This window comes from Siniperca chuatsi, linkage group LG18 (genome assembly GCF_020085105.1).
Source record: "Siniperca chuatsi isolate FFG_IHB_CAS linkage group LG18, ASM2008510v1, whole genome shotgun sequence".
In the NCBI taxonomy this organism is placed as follows: Eukaryota; Metazoa; Chordata; class Actinopteri; order Centrarchiformes; family Sinipercidae; genus Siniperca; species Siniperca chuatsi.
This window is the reverse complement of record NC_058059.1, coordinates 2,562,187-2,587,189: the sequence shown is the minus strand read 5'-3', so window position 1 is coordinate 2,587,189 and position 25,003 is coordinate 2,562,187. Positions and strand designations below refer to the sequence as shown.

The 25,003-nt window shown below is 39.1% G+C and overlaps 2 protein-coding genes across 2 annotated transcripts; both read left to right on the top strand.

Moving 5' to 3' along the window:
• The first annotated feature begins 1,186 nt into the window (after positions 1 to 1,186).
• On the top strand, positions 1,187 to 9,901 carry march5l (membrane-associated ring finger (C3HC4) 5, like). The gene is made up of 7 exons (XM_044174455.1): positions 1,187 to 1,341; positions 2,312 to 2,402; positions 3,080 to 3,282; positions 4,529 to 4,659; positions 4,756 to 4,927; positions 7,345 to 7,511; positions 7,609 to 9,901. Exons 2-7 carry the CDS (start codon positions 2,374 to 2,376, stop codon positions 7,771 to 7,773), a joined length of 867 nt encoding a protein of 288 aa, XP_044030390.1. The 5' UTR covers positions 1,187 to 1,341; positions 2,312 to 2,373; the 3' UTR covers positions 7,774 to 9,901.
• A 1,833-nt stretch (positions 9,902 to 11,734) lies between these two features.
• On the top strand, positions 11,735 to 19,098 carry kctd9b (potassium channel tetramerization domain containing 9b). The gene is made up of 12 exons (XM_044174556.1): positions 11,735 to 11,898; positions 12,100 to 12,221; positions 12,310 to 12,353; positions 13,825 to 13,918; positions 14,119 to 14,177; positions 14,287 to 14,415; positions 14,497 to 14,564; positions 14,657 to 14,752; positions 15,404 to 15,553; positions 16,357 to 16,462; positions 16,555 to 16,688; positions 16,786 to 19,098. Exons 1-12 carry the CDS (start codon positions 11,851 to 11,853, stop codon positions 16,900 to 16,902), a joined length of 1,167 nt encoding a protein of 388 aa, XP_044030491.1. The 5' UTR covers positions 11,735 to 11,850; the 3' UTR covers positions 16,903 to 19,098.
• Positions 19,099 to 25,003: the final 5,905 nt, after the last annotated feature.

Here is a 25,003-nt window from a genome sequence, read left to right as displayed (position 1 = left end):
ATGGCTACTGGTTTATTCTGATCTACTGGGTCGACTGCAAAAATAACGGTACATTTATAAAGAGTACTCAGCTCTGCATTTACAAAAGGATTTATAAGTTGTAATAGTTGATAAATTAATTTACAGGTATGAGGTCAGCCATTAATAAGAACAACATTTGGATTGCCAGGAAAAATCCCATTGGCTGGTGTTTTTTTCCTTTCCATTTGGTAATAATGTAGTGGTAATCCATTAATCAGTGCTAATGGGGTTCACGCTTTCTAATAAGTCATTAAGTCTGCAGTTATACATGATAATATGTCATTAATAAAGGGGTTTTAATCATCAAGTCTGCTGTTGTAAGTGTTAATAAGTTGTTAATAAATGGATTTAGGTCCAGATCGTCTGCAGCACTTTTCTACAAATAAGTGGTCATACGATCTAACCAGCAAATGGGATTTTTTCACAACCTGGAAAACCAAAGTATGTCCACCAAAAAATGCTTTAATTTCTTATAAACATCTATAAACCATTAGTAAATTATTTATCAACCATCAATAACGGCATTAGTTGCGCCATGTAAACACTTGTTAGAAAGTGGTACCCAAATAACAATAATAAGTCAATGAAGAGCAAGGTACAGCCTGCAAGACAGGATGTGGATCTTAATATAGTAAATGAGGCAGATAGAACAAAGCTTATGACAAACAGGACAGCAAGTCAAAGTAGCAATAGCACACTATACAATTACTCCAATACAAGTTAAAGTCCTGCATTCAAAATATACTCAAGTAAAGTACAAAAGTATTAGCCCCAAAATGCACTTAAAGTATCAAAAGCACAGATCAAGAGTCAGTATTCACTATGCAAAATGGATCATTATTTTTGATGCAAGCAGGACTTAAATGTTGTAGTTTGTTGACTTTAAATACTGAGTATCTTAATCTATAACACTGCAGCATATTTTATAAACTGATGGTATGTTGTGTATTTAAAATATGAATCCCCATGAAATGTAGTGAAGTAGAGGTAGTGAGAAAATACTCAAGTAAAGTACAAGTTCCTCATGATGCTGAATGCTGACATACTGAAGTACAGCACTTGAGTAAATGTGCTTAGTTACTTTCCTCCACTGTCGCCAAAAGAATGACGCCGGAAGCTCAAGTTTTGTGGTTTCCCACAGCCATTGAATGCAGCAAGTACCGTCACAGCCACCGACCAATCAGAAAGCTGCTAAAAGCCTAGCTAGCATGCTATTGTCCCGCCCAGAGAGTCACATCATCGTATGAGCAAAACACAGCACACAAGTACGGGTTGAATAGTGAACATTATTATATATTTGGATATATTCTTATTTTTCAGGTAAGTGTTTGTATATATTAGTATCACACAGTTGTTTTCTAAACTGACAGGCAACGAGGGTAGCCATACTATTGGCTAACCTAGCTTGGTTGCTAGCTTAATGTAAAGTAACACCTTCTTAGCTGAAGTTAACTAGTTAGCTATCTCTCTTAGCGTTAGCATGAGAGTTTTGTCTCTGAGGTCAGGGCAGGTGACATAAGACAGTTAAAGACAGTTAAATTAAAAGACAGGGACAGTGAGTGGCGATGTTAATGTTCCTTTTTAAGCTGGAGCCATAAAGTAGCTAAATTAACTTATTTCGCAAGAGTCCTTTTACTGTTGGTTTCAGTTTGTAGTAAGTGTGTTCAAGTGCTCTGTCACATTTGGGCACAAACTTTGGGCTTGGAGGAATGTGTTTGGGGACAAAATTAGTATCACTAGTTTGGTTTCACGTTCAGGACGACCAAAGGTGGTTTCTGTCTTCACTGGGCTTAGATAAAGTGAGGGTAAAGCTATAACTGTCCAGAAGTACTGACTGAGATATTTGACTTAAGTAAAAGTAAGTAAGCAGCTTTCTAATGTTGGCAAAGTGAGGCTAATTTTTAACAACTTTCAATGCTGTTGGGTGGTATATTGTCTATAACAGTGCATCATAGTTTATCAACTGATATTTTACGTGTAAAATCAATATCTTCAAAGTAACTAGTAACTATAGCTGTGAAATAAATGTAGTGGGGTAAAAGTTTGATTATTTCTCCCAGAAATATAGTGGAGTAGAAGTATAAAGTAATAAAGTAAAAGTACCTCAAACAAGGTGATTATATGTCAATGTTATCAATTAATGCAGGTAAGAATCCAAGTTAGCGAAATGTACTCACATTACATTCCACCACTGTATCTTTCGCCCCAAAATAAGCCATTGCAAAGTGTATGCATGGGTGTCTATGTCCGTGATTATGTGAATCAGCCTGTAAATGGTCTCATTTCACAGGTCCTTGCTGCAGTTTAATGGGTTCACGATAACATCTTGGAGAGCAGAGCCCGTTCAGTACCATGGCCCTTGCTGAGGAGCAGCCCGAGAAGTAAGACCACATCTCCTGAGTGCGTGTCATGTCGGGCTTATTGCACCATTTCATTCAGCCATGAGTTTTTATGATGAAGGCATTATAATTCTTATATCAAGCAGATTATCTGTACATGACTTGTACAGATAAGATCTGGAACATTCAGGAATGTCGTTCGTACCAAAGAAAAAATTCTAAATACGAGAGAAGTTCTCTAAAATCAGTCATACGTTCCACTCAAGAACAAATCTGCTGTTACGAGTAGCTCTCACGAGGCCAAATGTGTTACTAAAGTCGTGTTGCTGTTGAATTTTTAAAATAGATTCTTTAATCCTGCGAGCACCACAAGTGAAATTCCATTCATCTCCATTGTATTTGGGTGGCGGTAGAAATGTCAGAAACAGAAATCTGGACAAATAAAACCAAAACTATCTGCGTGGCAAGATACCACCAGGGGTGAATGAGATTATTTACTATTTTATTTAGTTATTTGAGTAAACTGGCCAGTTTAATGGTCTTAAAAATGCAGCTCCATATCATGCAAGTGTTTACATAATACCTCTGATTGCATTTTGTACATACAGATAAGGAAGTGGCTGTGATTGGTTCCTGCCATAAGCTCACTGCACTGTAGCTTTTGATGGTTAATGTAGCCTGTGTGTGTGTGTGTGTGTGTGTGTGTGTGCGCTGTCCAGACACTGTTGGGTGTGTTTTGCCACTGAGAGAGACGACTACAGTGCAGAGTGGGTGAGCCCCTGCAGGTGTAAAGGCTGCACTAAATGGATCCACCAGTCCTGTCTGCAGCGCTGGCTGGACGAGAAGCAGAAGGGAAACAGTGGAGGAGCAGTCAACTGTCCACAATGTGGCACTGAATACCATATCAACTTCCCCAAGATGGGTAAGTGAAACTTTACATCTTTACAACAAGAAGGCCAAGTGTTCAGTTAGTCTCTCATGTCCTAAGTCCAGGGAACCTTCAGGTGCTCTTGAAGATGAAAAAACTGGTCACAGAAAAAAACAAAACTTCACTGACTTTTGGCAAAGCAAGGAGAAAAGATATATCAACGGCCTTTATTTAGTCGGCATATTGGTTTAACGCCGGCTGGTTTCAACCTCACAGCATCAGGGTGGAAATAGTAAAAAAGCTCATGAAGACACTGTGAGGTTGAAACTGGTTGCCATAACATCAATATACCCAACTAAATAAAAGCTTTTAATATCACTCCTTGCTCTGGCTGAAGTCCAATTTATAGTTTCCGCATCCACGTGGTCACGAGGGTCCGTGTGACGGAAATTTCTGCCCATGTCTGCAAAGGTCTACCGGACCGTCCGCCTGCAGCCCGAAATGTACAGGCCTGCTGACAAATATAACTCCACTGTGATCAAATTATTCTTTATCTTCTGTGCTATCATGTAAATAAAAAAAAAAAAGATGGACAGGAAGATTTAACACATTCCTCAAATTGTAGTAGTAACTGCAGTTCACCGTCTTTAAGGATAAAGCTGGCGGTATTCAAACTTTTCTTTGGTCTTTACGAATCCCATAAAAAGACCCAAACCAACAACATGTTAGTCCTTCTCTCAACTCTTTCTGACTTCCTGTCTGCGGCTCTCAGCTCCAAGCCCATTGGTTCCTGCTGAGGATGTAAATCTTTAAAAACACCTCACAAATATATAGTTTTTTTTTTTTTTTTTTTTTTAAAGGCTCAGTAATTTCCTCAAACAGCTGCTCGCTGTAGTTTTTATCAAACCAACAGGAGGAAACAGTGCATTTGTTGGGGACTATTTCCAGCGGCGGATGAATCCACATGTGGTGCTGTAGTGAGTGTTTGGGGCAGCAGGACGGTGTGTGTGGGACTGAGCCAGAATAAACTACAGTGTGTGTGTTCATGGTGATGAAGGAACATGTCACCCAGTGCAACAGTTATTAAAAACACATCAGTGGCTCACTGATGTGTTTTTAATAGTTTCTGGACAATGATGGAGCTCTGTGGCTCAGAGAAAGAAGGCTGTGATACACACACAACACCTGTTAGCGGATACATTCATGTTGGGTTTGGTCTTGTCATAAGATTTGTTGACAATAAAATATAGAATATGACCAGACATATCCTTTACGTGACTGTTTTTTTGCCTTTCCTCAGGCCCGTTGGTGTATTTCCTCCAGCAGGTAGACAGAGCTCTGTCACGGGTCAGTCCCTTCGCTGCTGTCGGGGTGGTGGTCGGCTCTGTCTACTGGTCGGCTGTCACATACGGAGCTGTGACTGTCATGCAGGTCCTCAAAGCTAACTATATATATCACAGAAAGACTGTAAAACCAGAGAGCGTTACAGTCTGTAGGACCTTCACCTCTTTATATGTTCATGTGCAGGTTGTGGGACATAAGAAGGGTCTGTATGTGATGGAGCGAGCCGACCCTCTGTTCCTGTTGATGGGGCTGCCCACCATTCCTGTTCTGCTGGTCCTGGGAAAGATGATCCGCTGGGAGGATTATATAGTGAGGCTGTGGCAGAGATACTCCTACAAAGGGAAGCTCCCGCCAGGTATATAAACAATTTATTTATGTCCTCATAGAAGAGAACAGTACAAGGACACAAATATTGGAGGTGCAGTAGAGTACACTCACAAGATCATGGAGCAGTGGCATAGGTCTTCACAATACAAAACATACAGCACTTCTCAGGGGTCTACGCCATGTATGACAGCTACCAATGATAACAGACAGCACAGTATTTTGCAAGCTGTTTAGCCCCTTTTTTGGGCATCACAAGTTGTTGAAGCCCTCTTACAACCAACCTGTGAGTATGTCCTAGGCTACCAAGTATGAAAACAGGTAGCCTGCACCTGTAACCGAGCCCTGAGATGGTATTTAGGAGTCGTTGGTATTTAATGACCTTGGTCATAAATGTTTGTATGCAAGCTTGATTGTCACGATCAGACACATAGTCCACAGAAGTTGCCAGTGCATCTTGCTTTGCAACTATTACATTAAGGATGGTAATTACGACAGGTGTAGTTGTTAGATTATATAAAACAGTTGGCATTCACCTGCACTTCACCCAATCACAGTAAACTGTCGGTAAGCTACATTGCTGGACAAAGTACTACCAATCACATCACATAGAGTGAGATTAGTATTTTGAATGTTATTGACCCACGACATTTCACGCTGCAGGATTTATACTTATATTTATATTACTTGTATTGATAACATGAATGTTTTTTGTAATTTAATAATTTAAATTGATTTTCTGTTTGAAGTTCATTTGTTAGGTTCTGAATCTACTACTAGAGAATCTGTAAGCTTTTAACAAACTTACTGACTTTATTTATTTTGAGGTAAATAATGATAGTGATTGATATGAAAAAAATATTGAAGATTATTTGCCATATTGCACAACCCTAAAACCTATTGTATGTTGTATACTTCAGTATACCTTTCCACCAGAGCCAAATCGAAAATAGTCTACAACTTTTTGGATCATTGATTAATCATTTCAGTCATTTTTCAAGCAAAGATGCCAAATACTTAATAGTTTCAGCTTCTCGTGGTAAGAATTAGCTCATTTTCTTTGTCTTACGTGATAATCAACTGAATATTTTTGGGTTTCAGATGGTTGGTCAGACAAAACAAGACATTGAAGATGTCGACTTTGGCTTTAAGACGTTTTATAGACTAAACAAATAATTGAGAAAATAATCGGCATATAGATCAATAATGGAAATAATAGTTAGTTGCTCCCCTACTATTCATCAATGGATGGATCAGTGATCACCAATGGAACAGATGAAGTTTATTAACCTTCCAGTTAAAGTTCAAGCAAGATGTTTGCTGACATCTGATATATAACCTTTTATTTAATCTCACTGAGACCAAGAGAGACCTGAGTTCCGCAGAGAAAAAGAAAAACAAAAGCACAAACCGCATCAGAGACCATCACAGACGTCCCTGAATAGATCTGAAGTTAAACGTTTAGAATCGGCCAGTGGGATGAGACATTCAAGCTCTAAAATCCTCTGTAATTCGTTCCATTTATACGGTGCAAAGTAGTGGAAGGCAGGATTTACCTGAGGGGCGACTAGAGCGCTTCTGAGCTGTGGTTTTAAATGTGAGAAGAGACCTGAGGCAGCTTTTGCAGGAGACATTTCTAAATATAAATGATAGAATGTAGTTCTCTTGTTGTTGCTAGGACCAGCCTACTTTTTCATGTAGTACACAGTGATGAGGACGACATCAGAATCAGAAATACTTTATTGATCCCAGAGGGGAAACTCTTTCATAATAATAATAATAATAAAACTTTATTTATAGAGCACTTATCAAAACAAAATACAAAGTGCTTCACAACAAGAGAAATAAAATACCACAGTGAATGACGAAATATAAAGAAATAAAATACACAAAAGCAATAAAATAAACAGCCAGTTCAAGTCAAATCAGGATCTGCTTTCAGATAAAAATGTGTTTTGAGACGAGACTTAAACGAAGACTCTGACTCAGACAGCCTGATGTCTTCGGGCAGGTTGTTCCAGAGCCTCAGGGCCCTGATGGCCAAAGCTCTGTCCCCCTTAGTTTCCATCCTGGACTCAGGATCAGGACATTTATCTCCCGTAATGAAACGCAATGATAAACTGCATCAAGTTGTTTTAAGTTGGAGCGAGCAGCGTGAGAATAAAGTTTATGTCCATACTCAAGCTGATAATCATTAAAAAACGAACTCTCAACTCTCTTCTGAAAACTGGCAGGATTTCACCACTGCTGCCACTAAAAATAATAATTAAAACATGATACTACTAATAACAATGATCATCATCATGTGCATCAGGTACTGGTGAGGAATACAGTCTAAATAAGAAAATGCAAATCACTGAATGATTTATGTAGTTTTGATGAATCCTACATTAAGTATGGAACCAAACAGACTTCGGAGAAATGACCGGGCTGTGTGTTTTACCTCAGGTACCAGCCGTTATCTGCCCCGTGTCCCTGTTGACGGGCCCAGTGCAGGAGATCACCTCTCTGTGTCCAGGACTCTGTGTGGAGCTCTCATCTTTCCCTCCATCGCCAGTCTGGTGGGAAGGCTGCTGTTCAGGCGGATGCCCTCTAATCTTCAACGCACTATACTGGTGAATATACCTAAGTGTTTTTGTCTGGACTAGAAGTCATTATCACGTCATTAGTCCACTTGTTTTTACGCCATTCTGTCCTCGTCTTTCCCCACAGGGAGGCATCGCGTTTGTGCTGATCAAGGGAGTGATGAAGGTGTATTTCAAGCAGCAGCAGTACATCATTCAGGCCAACCGGCACATCCTCAACTACCCAGAAAGAAACGGAGACGGACAGAATGAAGGTGCAGATGAGGACACAGAGGACAGTGGGAATGAATAGTTCTGCTAACTTGGAAAGAGGCCAGCAAAGGAAGCCTGTGGGGCAGGAAGGGAGCCAGACTAAAATGTATTACAATAAAACAATGCAGAACATTGATCTTTTAAACTAAGGTGAGTGCTCATGTAGATGAGGAGGAGGAGGAAGGTTTTTGTAAGCGGTGGTTTGTCTGTTAAAAAGGAGTTAGCTTGATCTGCCTTCATTGGAACTGTTAATAACCAGAACTCTTATCGAGCCGAAGGAACCTTTTACTTTGTAAGAAGTCTCCAACATCTGTGTTAAACACATCTAAGCGGCCAAATCTCAGATTACAAAATGACTACCTACTTCTCACTACTAGTACTAACACTGTAGTAGATACTGGTGGCCACTTCTGTCCCTCTCAGCCGTTCATTCTAGTCTCGACGACAACATACTTGAAGATATTTATAAAAAATGGTGTGTTGCCTTATCTTTTAATGAGGTCAACTTTCTGCATTTATCTGACTTCTTAAACGTCTTGTATACGAGAAACCCGGTCGAATTATTGGGGTGGGGATTTAGAAGATTTCTCCTGGAGGCTTTTTTTACACATGAGCGTGTGCAGGACAAAGACTTCAGACGGGGAAAGTAACTGTGACAGCAGAGCGGCTGAACGAAAGGAAAGATCATTATTGTCATTACACGTAGAGAAACATCCTCGTATTCAAAATAATTCCATCCAAAGTCCGACGGGCTTCCACCACTGAACTTTTGACTATTTGTTAAATTCACACACATACAGACACATTCGACAACAGAGTCTGTCCTCCGACACACACACACAAACAAATGCACACACACCAAAATAAGTAATTCTTCCAAAATAAGGTCAGGGGAAGGAGAGAAATCTCACCACTGATCTGCATGTATTCAGATTTACAGTAACCAGGTCACTACAGTAGTGATATTCTGATTACCTGCGTAACCTGATTCCTCTGCGTTACCTGGTATCTGGAGCCTGAAATGAACGGTCAAACACAGATAGATGTTGTGTTCATTATTCCACATCATTCTCACTTACCACTCATCACCTTGACCCAGTGCATATTAATGTCTTCCTTTTACGTGCCTTATTTGAAGCACTTTTCCACAACAAAACAAGCTTTACAAAGTCACTTGTCCTGGACTGTAACATGAGACAGACTTGCAGACATAATTCACTGTCTGCTGACGTTTCCCAGTTTGTAGCGCCCTCAGTAATCATTATTGGATAGTTTTCCTTGACGCATCTAAAGCTGGTTTATTTCATTAAGATTTTTTGATCTAATTGATAAAAAAATTGCCCCCTGACTATTTTCCTACTAACCAGATATTTAAATACTTGGTTGGACTCTAAATGTACTGACTTTGTTCTGAGTTTTTGCCTGCTTGATAAAAGGGCGGTGCTGCTGTTCACAAACACAATCAGTGACCTACTGTATTATGAACTTTGATCCTTGTTATTTGATGCAACTGACGTAACTTAAGGAACTTTTAACACTCACACACAGTTCACATGGTCTTCCTGACAGTATGGGTTGTGATATTTTTAATTTTTAAATATATTTTGAACTGCTGAATCACAGTTGCTTGCAGACTGAGGTATTTGATGCTTTAGGGATACGGCCAGTGGGATGTGAAATGCTCCCACAGCTCCCAGTACTAACAGGAGACTCAAACCAAAGCATTTCATAGTTGTATTGTACACGATGAGTCGAGGTTGTGGTTCTTGAGCGATTGTTTTCACTTGTTGCACTTCACCTCTTACGGAACAGCTAAAGCAGAGTTTCAGAGTTGTTTAGACTATGTTCAGTAAAAATAATTTAAGTTTGAGGTTTATTATTGGTTTGGAGCGCTTCATGCTTCTGAAAGTAAAGCAATGTGCCATGATCAAATCAATTTCTGATTTGGGTTAAAAACAAAAAAGGCGTAATTGGTCATCATAAGGCTGATTAAGTTTATTAGAAATTATTTCGTTTTCTTTGAAAATTGTGTCCCCTGCTTTTGCTAAATGAACATGCTCTGGGACTTTAATTGCACATTTTCCATTTAGTCATTATGTATATTAAAAGAAACTCTTATTTTATGTCTTGGTGGATGATTTGTTTAATAAAGCTCTTTGTAAAACAAGTGTCTTTTTTTTATTACTCCTCACAATGACAACTAAAGAGAATAATGTTCAAAGTAAAAAAAAAAAAAAAAAAAAGACCTTATTTCCCAAATAGACTGTTTAGTCTGAGGACCAGACAAGATTTCAGTCCCACTTAAGGTGCTAAATATAATTATTTTTGAAAAGTATATGTGGGTTATGTGTTGTTATGCTAACCGTTGCTGAGTAGCAGCTTTGTCACTCATCAGTTACCCACGCACAAACGTCGGTGTCCTTATTTAGGCTCAGTTACGAACATTTATGAATGTTTTACTTTAATATGTTTGGTATAATCTTAAAGAGTACATTGGCTTTCATTCAAGTCCAGTAGTGAGTCTGTCAGACACAACAGAGCTCATCAAACTCTGTTACATTTATTTTTCCACAATTGTCGTCTAAACTGTGGTGTTTGTTTTTGCACTGTGACAACTAGGAACATCACAAACACAAAAAAAGCTGAAGACTCGCCTTAACTCCTCCCTCTAAGTGTCAGTCTGTATGACCCGAAGTCACTAAACTGGACATTTATCATTAACATCACTGCAATACTTGACATAATTGTGCAATATTCTCTGTTTACTACTGCTGTGCAATATACTCTTTTCAGTTTAATTTATTGATATTTATTCATACTTCTATCACTGCTGTGCAAAATCCACCATCTCATAATCATCTTAAGAAGCTACACTTAACATGACAGTTCTCATTATTGCATTTATTACTTATTACTTATATTATTACATTGTAATATTATACCGTGCATACTTGTCAACCTGTAAATCCACTTTTGTACTTTATATCCACCTTGTACTTAATTTATCTTAGCTGTATTATAGTGTATTATATTTTGATTTGCATATCTCTTATTTCTTACTAGAAATAATTGTCTCGTTGCCGACTTATTTTATTATTATTTCTATTTCTATTCTATTAGTACTTCTATCCCTGTGTGCACTGACGTGACAGTGAGCAGCTGTAACGAAAGAGTTTCCCCTCAATAAAGATCAATAAAGTATTTCTGATTCTGATTTGTGTTTTTATGTTGTTGAGTTAAGTATTAGCAGACCATTTATGTTCAGTGACGGAAGAAGTATTCAAAATGTTACTTGAGTAAAAGTATTAGCATCAAATTATACTTAAAGTACCAAAAGTAAAAGTACTCATTATGCAGACTGGCCCATTTCAGAATAATGTATATTATATTATTGTATTATAATTACTGGTGCAATAATGTGTTCATCACTTTAATGTTGCAGCTGGTAAAGGTGGAGCTAATTTTAATTACTTTATATACTGCTGGTAGCTTGTGAGTCTCCCTCGAGGATCAATAAAGTTTTATCTTAACCCATAATAATACATCATAATTTATTTGTTGATTACATTTGGTATTATTAATCGGAATCTGCAAAGTAATTAGTAATGGAGTAAAAAGTACAATATTTACCTCTGAGATGCAGTGAAGTAGAAGTATAAAATGCAGAAAATGGAAATACTCAAGTAAATACAAGTACCAGAGTAAATGTACGTAGTTACTTTTCACCACTGTTATGTATTTGTTGTGAGAAGGGACAAGTAATGTCCCTGCTCCTTTTTTTTATTAATAAATGTATTCTCTGTTTATTCTGTTACAGATTACAGCTTTAGTTAGTGTAAAGTTTTGCTGTAAAGTTTTAGTGAAAATAAAAAATTAAAAATATTTAGTATTATATTATATATATTATAATATTTATATTAATCTGGTGATTCTGTGGAGATCCCGCCCACTCGGTTTACTGATTGGCTGTTGCGTTTTGATCTACATAGCTGATTGGCTAACACCGCTGCACTGGGCGTTTGAGCGGAGAAGAAAGAGGAAACGGATTGTTGCCAAAGAATGTATTTTAATGGATAAAAGTCAGCGCAGTCGGCAGTTTACGTGATCTTATTTTGCCATGAAAAGAGTCACACTGTTTGTCAACGGAACCTCAACAAATGGAAAGGTAGGAAAGATAAAACGTAAATAGGTGTGTTGGTTAGCATACACGCAACGTTACTGTAACGTTATTCGTGCTACACACATACACAAATGGCTAGTTTAGCTAACCTCACGTTAGCTAGCGTTACAAGCTAATGTCAGACATTTTGTTTAATGTACGGTACTGTAACGTGAGTCGACGTGTGTTATCGGTGTTATCGTACAGGTGGTGGCCGCGTACGGCTCTCTGGAGGATTTACTGTCTGTGGCCAGCTCGAAGCTGGGAATAAGAGCCTCTAGTGTTTATAACGGGAACGGCGGCCTCATAGACGACATAGCATTAATCAGGTGAGACCTGAACCTGTGCACCGGTAGCATCAGGTGTTCAGTTTGTTTTCATGTAATTGTAAAAGACTGTGCGTGTCTGTGCCTGCAGAGATGATGATGTGCTGTACATATCAGAGGGAGATTCATTTGAAGGTAAGTTGGAAGCAGTGGCGAAAGCGTTCAGATCATTTAAGTAAAAGTATCAATATCAATAACAACGTAAAAACTACTCCTTTACACGTTAGCAGCAAATGTACTTAAAGTATCCAAAGTAAAAGTACTGTTTTTGCAAAAACAACCCAAAACATCTCCTGTGACTGATATCTGATTCTGTCTGACATTATTAGATTATTAATACAGATGCATCAACGTTAGAGCAGCATTTTACTGTTGTAGCTGCTCGAGGTGGAGCTAGTTTTAACTGCTTTATATACAGTTAGCTAGTTTTAACTGCTTTATACACAGTTAGCTAGTTTTAACTGCTTTATACACAGTTAGCTAGTTTTAACTACTTTATACACAGTTAGCTAGTTTTAACTGCTTTATATACAGTTAGCTAGTTTTAACTGCTTTATATACAGTTAGTTAGTTTTAACTGTTTTATATACAGTTAGCTAGTTTTAACTACTTTATATACAGTTAGCTAGTTTTAACTGCTTTATATACAGTTAGTTAGTTTTAACTGTTTTATATACAGTTAGCTAGTTTTAACTACTTTATATACAGTTAGCTAGTTTTAAATACTTTATATACAGTTAGCTAGTTTTAACTGCTTTATATGCTGTTAGCTAGTTTGAAGTACTTTATATACAGTTAGCTAGTTTTAAATACGTTATATACAATTAGTTTTAACTACTTTATATACAGTTAGCTAGTTTTAAATACGTTATATACAATTAGTTTTAACTACTTTATATACAGTTAGCTAGTTTAGTCCAGTGGTTCCCAACCTAGGGGTCGGGCCCGTCCAAAGGGTCACCAGATAAATCTGAGGGGTCATCAGATGATTAATGGGAGACGAAAGAAGAAAAAACTGATACACAAATGTATATTTATTTTTTGGATTTATTTTGGATTCTTTGCTTTTTTTGTGAAATATTGGATCATTTTTACTCTTTTACCCACAAACAGTTATTAAAATACCTACCCCCCTACCTGCAAGTTAAAAGTGGCGTAAGTGCCATGCTGTTTTTATGTGGCATATATCAACAATATACCAACAGTCAGCAGTGAACTAAATCTGTAAGAATTGTCATAAACTGGTGGGGAGTGGTATGTGGCAGTGGAACACCAGTGACTTAACGTTTTCATAAACTATATGTTTGTCATACTGCAGCGACATACCACTAAGAATCAGCATATGACAAACGTCAGTGTATGAGGGTGTGAATGGTATCTGCCAGTAGAACATGAGTGACAAACTGTTTATGCCATAAGCCAGTAAAACGGCAGCAGCATACCAAACACCAACAGTGACAGATGACTCAGAAACCACACTAAAACAAGATTGTGATACCATCGGCCACTTTTCGATCTCGGCCTCACTCGTCATTCATCCTCTTTGTTATTCGTCAGTTTCCTTGATTGTATGCCAGTTACCTACAGTACCTCTGCCTGTGTGTAGATCCTCAGGAAGACCTCAGAGGCCTTGAAAGGGGTCAGACACACACTGATTGGCTGACGCTCAACGTTGGTGGACGCTGCTTCACCACCACGAGGTAAATATGACTTGTGGATGCGTCCCATTCCACTTTATGACACCGTGGATGGGCAGGATTGAGCCATTGAGGCCTGTGACTCTGCTGTTGTGTTTCTCCTATATTGGAGCTTTAAGCTGCAGTTTGGCATTAGTGGCACATGGTCGCCTCCTTGAACTGTATGGTTTTATTGTAAATAGGTTCTGTGTGTGTTTCCTCAGGAGCACGCTGGTCAGTAAAGAGCCTGAGAGCATGCTGGCCCACATGTTCAGAGAAAAAGGTGATGTCACTCAATAAACACATAACTTTTTATCTTAAAGAGAAACAACTCTTTATTTTACTTCATGCTGTTATACAATATCTGTTCTTTCACCTTGTGTTTAATTCAGATGTTTGGGGGAACAAGCAGGACTCTCAGGGGGCGTACCTGATAGATCGCAGTCCAGACTACTTTGAACCCATTCTGAATTATCTGAGACACGGACAGCTCATCATCAACGAAGGCATCAACCCTCTGGGTATAACAGACACACTTTTAAACATCCATTCGACGAGTCATAGATTGCAGCGCTTTCTAATCTTCAGTCTTTCCACTGCAGGTGTGCTGGAAGAGGCTCGCTTCTTTGGTATTGAACAGCTTGCTGAACAGTTGGAGACCCTCATAAAGGTGTGTGAGTGTGTATAGATCACACATTTTGTAGAATAAAGTGTATTTTCAGTGCCAGTGGTTTGACCTCCACATGTGTTGCTCCTGTTCAGTCCTCTCAGCCCCCCGATGACCACTCTCCTCTGAGCCGCAAGGAGTTTATTAGATTCCTGTTGGCCACGACGACCAAGTCAGAGCTCCGGTGTCAGGTAGACAAAAATAAAACACACGTACAGTCACAAACATTCGTACCACCTTCAGGGTTTCCCCTAACCCCGTTTGGGACTGTGTCATCCAGTGTGTGGGAGACAGAGAAGCTCAGGGAAGCGACCGTGTGCTGCTCTTAATCAGAGGTGGGGAAGTTAACCAGGCAAACATTTTCCAAACCAACCAGTTAGTCTTCATCAAGTCTTCTCTCTTGCAAAACTGAAAAATACAGTTTGACACTTCTGATAAAGCATAAATCTTACCTTTATGTTTTGTTTTTTTTCGAGCGTGGAATGGGCTCATTGTTGTCCCTTTGGCTGTTGGGGGGAAAAACACCCACTACAACTACTGTGATGTAATTGTGATGTAATAGTAGTAGTAATAATAGTTTTTTGAGAACCGTATTGTTTTTTTGTTGTTTTTTTTAGTTTCATACAGAATTTGAGTCTGATCTGTGGTTCTGTATCGAGGTAGCTGAATCTCTGACTCCTTATAAGACCATTATTTTATTACATAAAAATGTAATACTTTCTTTTCATGTTAGCGGAGGCTCTCTTTATTTCAGTTTAGCTGTCTCCACTATAAACACTGCGTGAAACCCTGGAAACATACGCACAGTCCCTCAGATGCTTTGTATGTTTGTGGTCTGTCAGGGTCTGAACTTTAATGGCGCGGACCTGTCTCGTCTGGATCTGCGCTACATCAACTTTAAGATGGCCAACCTGAGGGGAGCCAACCTGACCCATGCTAACCTGAGCGGAGCAAACCTGGAGAGAGCAGACCTGTCCATGGCGTGTCTCGATGTGAGTTGTGTTTTCATTTAATACCAGATTTGGGACAGTGAAGCCTGAATGCCTCGTACGCTGCTCTTTGTTAATAAGAACAGAGCAAGGAGAGATAGGAGTTTTGATAAGAGATTTGTTAGCCTCTCAGCGTGCGTAGTGGATTTGGGTATTCAAAATCAGTCTCGGTAATGTCTGCGCATCTAAAACGACACAGGTCAGACACAGAACCGGCGCGGGGTTCTGTGCGTAAACACACTGACAGCTCCAATAAACATTTATTCAAACAAGGTGGCAGCGTCCTCAAAAATGCAGCGCTACTTTGAGCAACTACGTTTTTAATGGAAAGTATGAATAAAAGAGAAAAATATGGAGCCACAGATGGCTGGAAGATGCAGACAGTCTAGCAAAGTTCAGTTTTATTTCACAGCTCAGTCTCAGTCAAGACTACAGTTTAACCACAACATGTAAAATATTACTCCAGTAATATTGAAGCATCTTTTGACAGCAGCCATGTTGGCAAATTCAAACTGCACATCAAACGACAACTGATGTGGCAGAAATGTATAATTCCGAAATTAGTCAGGGGTGACAAATTCAGGCTTAATATGTGTAGCTTAAGTCTAATATTCACTGGTTTGGTTTACTTCAGCTCTGCAGAGCTAGCAGTCCTTTCATATGACAGGGACTCATTTCATTCAGCATTCATAGAGAAATTTAACTTGATAGAGTTTTAATTTGCTTCTTGAAGTAGTGACATGTTCATGATGTGTGTGTGTGTGTGTGTGTGTGTGTGTGTGTGTGTGTGTGTGTGTCCATCCCAGGCAGCCAATCTGCAGGGTGTGAAGATGCTGTGTACCAACGCTGAAGGAGCGTCACTGAGAGGCTGTAATTTTGAAGATCCTGCTGGAATCAAAGCCAATCTGGAGGGTGAAGCAGCCAATCCCACGTGTTTGTCAGGCAGACCTAAGCAGGTGAGGTTTGTATTGAACTGATATGTGAATGTGTGTGTGTGTCTGCAGGAGCCAACCTGAAGGGTGTGGACATGGAGGGGAGTCAGATGACGGGGATCAACCTCAGGGTGGCCACACTGAAAAACGCCAAACTGAAGAACTGCAATCTGAGAGGAGCTACACTGGCCGGGACGGACCTGGAGGTGAGAACACACGCAGACATCCACGATTCACCTAAACCTGCGACTGTGAGACAGATATGAATCTGTGATACATTCAGGTGTTGTATGTTTTTCCCAGAACTGTGACTTATCAGGATGTGACCTTCAGGAGGCGAACCTGAGAGGCTCCAATGTGAAGGGAGCCATCTTTGAGGAGATGCTGACTCCTCTGCACATGTCTCAGAGTGTGCGGTAAAACACTTCCATATAGTGCTTTAAAATCACAACATACACTCCCAGGGGAGAGGAATTAGTCTCAATAGTAGGGACGAATGTACAAAGTACAAACAAAACAACGTGTGAGTAAATTATGGTTTTCATAAATACGTCTTCCTATCCACAAACAAATACCACCCGACTTAAAACATGTAAAATAAATCTACAAGGGCTGCAATAAACAATCATTTTCCTAATTAATTAATCTTTCAGTTGTTTTCTTGATTAATCGATTAGTTTTTTTAGTGTATAAAGTGTCCAAAAATAGTGAAAAATGCTCATTGCAGTTTCCTGTGACGTCTTTAAATGTTTTATTTGTCCGACCAACAGTCCAGAACCCAAAGATATTCAGTTAATATGATTAATAAAACAAAGAAAAGCAGCAAATCCTCACATTAGAAAAGCTACAACCAAAGAACGCTGGGCATTTTTCCTTCATAAATGACTTAAAAGATAAATCGATTATCAAAATTGCCAATTAACGTTCTTTTGATCGATTAATCGATTAATTGTTTCAGCTCTAAATTCTACAAATAACAACTTGAATACCCTTTAGTGTTCTGCATATATATTTCCAACTTCTTGTTTATTAATCAATAACACTTGCTTTTGAAGTGCTTCCGGTGTATTTCAATGTCTAAAAATATTAAAGCTTTGTTGCATTTATTTACAGATTGCTGAATCTGTGTCAAGTTTGAACGAATTCGAACAAACACGTAAAACAAAGCAAATGTTAGATTAATAAACTTGCGGTTTGAAAATTAGAATTAGAATACAGGCATTTATACAAGTGGTTGTTTTTGGATCAGAAGATACATTCGTGAACATCGTAATTTACTCACAAATCATCGTACACATTTATATCAGTGTTTTTATTTGTGGATCATGAAAAACCACATTTGTCAGCAGTATTGTCGCTAATTTCTGTCCACACACATCTCCCTCTGACGACGACCAATTAATGCCAAACTTTGTATTTTGCTCTGAACCAAACACCAACATGTCGACATGTATTTTAATAAACACCTTTAGATTTTCTACACATTTCTTTACATCCGTCAAAGATAGAAGCACGCAGCCTGTGTGTCTTCTGAACAGTTGGACAGCAATGACAAAGGGCGTTAGCGGTGGGCTTTTGAATGTAGTTTTGGATTGTTTATAAAAGTAATCTGAGTTTAACACAAGTTTATGATATTCATAAGCCTTCAAACCTCTTATGAGCAGAAAGTTGTTTCAAATGCATTTTAATTACATGTAATCAATGCAACACTTATTACTGTATATCAGAGGTCTTATTTTTCCAGTTGTGTTAAGTTGTAAACACATTTTTAGAACTGCAGTGGGATGCAAGTGGAAAGGAGTCTGAAATGTGAAATCATGGTGACGAATTAATCACAGTTTCAGTTTCTAAGATAGTTTTGTTTGCAATTTTTAGATTTAGTTTTACAGCTCCATATAAATTACAAAAAGTGTTGTTAAATGATGTTTTTTCACAGAACGACACAGACACCGGCTGCTGGTGAGGGAGGTTTGTTGTATTTTCACCAGGTATTAATTGGAAAAGGGTGTTTAATGTTCTCAGAGGATGACTGTAAATGAAACAGGCTATTTGAGACCAAGAAATACATACTGTAAAATATATTCAATCTTTGTGGAATTATGTGTATTTGAACAAGCTCCACCTCCATCATGTTACCTCTGACAGTTGCTTTCTGAAACATTTCCTGCTCGTTGTCTTACTTATTAAAGTAAAAATGACTTGTACAACAGTTCCAATGTAAAAAAATAAATAAATAAAAAGTGTGCACATTTATATCTGCAGTATGTGACAAACCTGTAAAACTAAAATTTAAAAGTCAGATGTATTTTAGAAATGTTTAAAAACCTTTTCTGAGTCTGGGTATGATGGTGATAGTTCTGCTCATTTAACTGCTGTTTTTACACATGATGTTTAGTTATTACTGTGCTAACGGGAACATTTAGATTTTAGTAAATGTCAAATCCTACTGAACGGTTCTGTGTGTGTGCGTTTTGTCTTTAAGTCTCCGGCTACAAGAGTCAAAGCACGTTACATGTAAACTGGTGTGAAATGTGAAACCATGAGGTGCTAAACCGTCTTTTCTGCTGTGTTGTGGTTATTTTATCACGTTTAATAAATGCTTTTCTTCAAACCTTATCTTGTTTGCTTTGTTACATAGTTTGTTGTACTTTATTATTTATTATACTATACTCATACAAAATTACATTTTATATTCTATGCTATATTGCTGCTGTACTACACTATATATTATGTTATACTACATTACTACATTTCACCATACTATATTATATTGTACTGTATTATGTTAATACTGTTTTTATTACATTACATAGTATATTATATTTCAATTACATTTCTATATTAATACAGACAAACACTAAGTATTATTATTAACCTTTTTAGATATTATTCTGGTGTATGCTGTTATAGTAGATATTAACATATTACTTTTCTGCTACTAATCACACCACTGTTGCACTTCACTGCAATAAAGTACAACACTGGTCGTGGGCTATGTATACCACTGGCCTGGTAACTAGCGATGCACCAGTCTAACACTTGGAATACATATAAAGGAGAGTGAAGTTGCTGCTGGATGTTGTATGTGAATAACCCAGCAGAGGGCAGTGTTGTCTCAGTGTCAGTGACTGCTGCCATCTCAACATGTTTACCACACTTGATGGCAGAAGTACTTAGATTCTTAAGTAAAAGTAGTAAAACCACAGTGTAAAAATACTCTGCTACAAGTAAAAGTCATGCATTTAAAATCTGACTTGACTAAAAATCAGATTTTAAAAAACAGCTCACAAATATATAGTCTAATTTAAAAAAAAAAATGCTCAGTAATGTCCTAAAACAGCTGCTCGCTGTAGGTTTTACCAAACAAACAGGAGTAAATTGTGCATTTGTAGGGGACTATTTTCAGCGGCGGATTAATCCACATTTGGTGCTCTTGTCAGCAGTGTTGTAGTACTCGAGATCGGTCTTGATCTCAAAACCCCTTTTTGAAGTCTCGGAATCGACCGCATTTTTACTCGGTCTTGTCTAGCAAAGCTAGCTAGCTAATGTTAGCAGTCTGCCTCTGCACCAAAACTCACAGAGGAAGAAGATACATCAGGCTGTGATACACACACACAGTACTTGTTAGTAGATACATTCAGTGTTGGTTTGAGTCTGCACGTGAGATTTGTTGGAAAAATATAGAATATCACCAGACGTGTCCTTTAAGTGCCTGCACTCTTCCGCTCTGTGGTGTTGATGGAAAACCTCCAGATCCGGGCCCTGACCCCGACCTTCCAGCTTCAGTTAGTTTCTGTCTCGTTTGCGACCGTAGCAGATGGTGATTTGGCTGCGGTTACAGTTTTTCTGCGGTTTATTTATGTACACATACACATTCTGGCTTGAGCGTAAACACAGGAACGTGTAAACAGGTCAACCTGAGCTCTCTGTGATGGCAAGAACATGATGGAGCTGTGTTCCCTCCGCTTTGCTATATCTGTGGTGCTGCTGTCTCTTATCCGACCGCTGCAGCACAATGTGGCGGTGTGTTTACATGGGGAAATGAGGCTGTGGGTGGAGGGGCTTGATTGGTGGTTTGTGGCTGAGATACAACGCCAGTGGCCAACTGGTCCAATCATAGTTCAATACACATCTGTAAACCGCAGTCACAAAACACAAGACCGTGTTTGTCATCTGAAGCTGTATCGCATCACGAACACTCGGAGAATTCGGGTCCTTAAAGCTGCAGTAAGTGATTTCTGGCCTCTTGACCGAACTGTAAACACAACGCTGACGTATTAGCACCTTCTAAAAGCTGTTATGGTGAACTTGTTTGCAAACAGTCGGTCCAGCAGCAGTGGTGGAATGTAACTAAGTACTCAAGTACTGTGCTTAAGAACAATTTTGAGGTAGTAACCTACTTTACATGAGTATTTCCATTTTATGCTACTTTCTACTTTCTACTCCACTACAGTAAATATTGTACTCTTTACTCCACCACATTTATTTGGCAACATTAGTTACTTTGCAGATTCAGGTTAATAATACAAAATCTAATCAGCAAATAAAATTTGATGCATTCATTTGTGAATTTGCGTTAATCATTGGGGGCGAAAAGTTTAGGTAATGTTTGATGACGTCATGTCGTGACCACATCGCCCACTATGCCTCGTCATGTAAATCCAACATTAATAATCTAAGAACCTAAGCTACGACTTTATTTGAGGTCATTTGTTTGATATAATTACTTTAGTTTTAAAGTTAAAGTTTTAAAATGAGGACATTTTAAATTATTCACTCCGCCCGCCCCCGTCAGGCTGAGCTCTGACCCGGCCACTGCTGAACGGTCGTGAAGGAGGAAAGGGCAAAGAGACAGAAAATCCTTGTCTGCGCAGAGTATGTAGTGTGCAGCTGTGTTAGTAAAAGAAACTGATTAAAAAGTCGTCATTACAGTATATGTGCCAATGTATGTACATGATATGTGTGTGTCAACAATTATGTGTTGAATTATTTAGGAATTATTGTAGGTTTATGTGTTTTTTGATGTGGACTCTTGGAAGATTTGCCAGTGAGCTAAAAGAGATCGAAAGAAACCAAACCAAACCACATATAAAGCGGTACATTTCTCTCAGGAGTTGGTAGAGACCAAAAACAGAGTTAAAAGCGAGTGAATATATATCAGGAGGCCACAAACACGACTTCAAACGAAGGATCATGCTGCTCCGTAACTGCTGGATGAGTAAATAAACAACTGTTTGCTAACAGGTTTGCCATATAGCGCCCCCAAGTGGCCAAAAAAAAACAGTTACTGCAGGTTTAAGACAAAAAACCCTCACATTATGTTTGCTACAAAAACACAATTTTGATCTCCTTTCCATTCTTGAAGTACAAATATCACCTGTAGAGTTACGCCCATCAGCACTGGTTCGTCTGAAATGTTCACTGATTGAATCACTTGGATCCATATCATGTGATGGTTTTTGATTCAACCAACGTCAGTAGTGTTGCGGCCTGGCTGGTATAAAACATCCTGCCAAACACAACCCTCCCCCACGCTTTACTCACTGTGTGTCAAAGGAAACCGGTGGGTGTATTGTCAGCGGGGATGTAAATTCTGAGCCCAACAGGAGAAAACTGTGTTGCTTCACTTCATGTTTGGTCAGCCTGGCCTCTTGGCTCATAGGAAGGAATGAAATGATTGACTGTGGGCTGGAAGTGTTTACGTAGAAGTGGCTGGTCTCTGCACACCTTATAGGGCTGAGTGCGCTCATTACAGTTTGGTCAGTAACACTGCTGGGTTTCAGACGGTGTTGGTGTATGCAGAGGGATGTTTGGACTGCGGGGAGAGAGGGTCTTTCTATAGGAAGTTTCAAACCAGCAAAATACACAACCTGGGTCAAAAATGCCAACAGACTTTTGGCTGAAGGCGGGGACCCACATTAGGACTGCTGAGCCGATGATGAATATGATTTGGGCGTGACGACTGATGGGAGCAAGTTGGACCGGGTCCGTTCCAGTCTGGGTCAGTTGGACCGGGTCCGTTCCAGTCTGGGTCAGTTGGTGTTGACAGTCGGCGGATAAAATCACGTAGGGTGTGATATGTAAACAGTCTAAGCTGAAGTCTTCAGATCCAGTCGCTGCCAGTCGTTCTCATACGTTCGTTTGATATTTGCGACCGATGTCACCCGAAGGAGCCGTCCCTGTAAATAAACAGCTTTACCTGAAGTTAGCATCGTTTTAGTTCAGTCATCTCCGGTTCCCTCTGTGGGCTCTACAGTCCTACACGCCTCTCCATCCAGGATCTCACCGAACTCTGAGCTTCTCTCCTCCTTTTGTGGCCTTTTCAGTACAAATGACGCTGCTATATATATATATATATATATATATATATATATATATATATATATCAGAATCAGAATCAGAAATACTTTATTGATCCCCGTAGGGAAACTCTTTGTTACAGCAGCTCGTCTTTACGTCAGTGCACACAGGAGAAAGTACCAGCAAAAAATATAATACAATACACTATAAAACAGGTCAGAAAATAAATGAAGTACCAGGTGGGTATAAGTATAAGATAAAATAAGTGTGAAGTACCAAGTGGGTTTACCGGTTGATGATGATAATACAGTATAATAATACAATGTAATAATATAAGTAATAAGTAGTGGTGCATGTACTGTCGAGTTAAGTGTAGCTTATTGAGATTATTATGAGACGGTGGATATTGCACAGCAGTAGTGGAGGTATGAATAATACCAATATCAAAAAATAGGAAAAACTAAACTAACTAAATATTGCACAGGTATATATATATATATATATATATATATATATATATATATATATATATATATATATATATATATACATAAACAAGCTGCTGGTTGGCATCCATGTTTGTTTTGGGACAAGAACACGTGACAGTTGGCGTTCTCGTGGGATTTTCGAGGTCATCTACCTCCAGAACTCCAGTGGTTACTGAGCAGTGGTTCAGCGTGCTGTCTGGTGTATTTACTCAGTCGTCAGGTTTATGCTTCTTCCTGACTGTCAAAGACAAAAAAATCTGTGGTGGAAACAGTCTTTATGTGCGGTTTGTCCAGTCTTCGTAGGTTTCAGATGGTCTTCAGCCTTGTCCCAAGCTCACCTGGAATTCCCTGCACTGCTGGCACATCAGCTACTGCAAAACCGCAAAATGCTGCACTGTGGCATAGGGAAAAGCCACAAAGAGGGTATATGCCACATACAGGAAACCTGTATTAGTACAGGAAGGAGGAACAGTGGTCACAAGCAGACCCCCGCTGGCACTGACTTAAAACCACTTAACAGAATATTTGACAACAACGATGTAAACGACAGCTGCAGAATTACCAAATGAATTGAATTTAGTTTCACTTCCCACACTTACTTTATTCTGCTTCCACCTCAGTACAGTGGAGGTGAATGGAATTTCATTTGTGATGCTCACAGCATTGATATCGAAGTATTGATCCCTGCGGAACACCATATTTAACCTTTGAACAGGAAGGTGTAGTGTTAAGACTATATGAGTGGAATCAGCTAAGTGGCAGCCGCTTGAGAGCAACAAGCTTCCCGAGACGGCTACATTTTGACGGCTGTTTTCATGAAGCCAAATAGAAAGACATGTTGTTATGGTCCTACATGGGGACATATGTCCACGTCCTGGGCTAGAGAAAGAAGATTCAAGCAAACTACGAGTACTGATCCTTCATCTCTCCCACTCTGTAAGCTCTAATCGACCTAAAAATAAGCTCAACTGACGATTCTAATTCAAAGTAATGTCAGCTGTTTAAATCTAACCGCATCCATCCACATGTCTGTCTCGGTGTCGTAATGACAGCAGCCCACTCAGATATGAGCTCATGTGAATGAACGGCTGAGTCACTGTTACGTCTGTTCCACTGACATCACTGGAACAACAACATCTGTCTGCCGCGTAGAAAACCATCATCCCTAATGCCGTCTGTCTTATCATAATGAACCTGCTGGGATGCTACCAGTGATACAGGAAGGGTGGAAGAGATAACATCAGCATGAGTGGGTGGTGTCAGGCATCGATATGCCCACTGATGTGCACATTGTTGTGTCTTGTTTTGTTTGTAAATTCAGTTTTCTGCTGTGGTACCCGGAGCTCTTTCACCAGAGATGAGCTCATGAACATCAGGGCGACAACACCTTTATCTTTCTTTATATTTTCTACTTACTGTGTTTCTTGTTATGCACCAGCGTATCAAAGCAAATTCCTTGTGTGTGAAAACCTACTTGGCAAGAAACCTGATTCCGATTCTCTTTGTAATTTCTCAAACGTGATAAATATGGTGTTTGCGTGCATGCAGGCTAACAGCATTTTCCCCGGGGGGTTATTTTGGTTCACATTAATTAGTAGTCATGGCAACCAACCGCAACGAAACATATCAGCGTACGAAACGCGTGGAAACAAAACCATCTCATATCTGTTGTCGTGTTGACTGCCAGGTAATGTATTTTCACGTTATCATTATCTATTGAGTTGCATTATGGG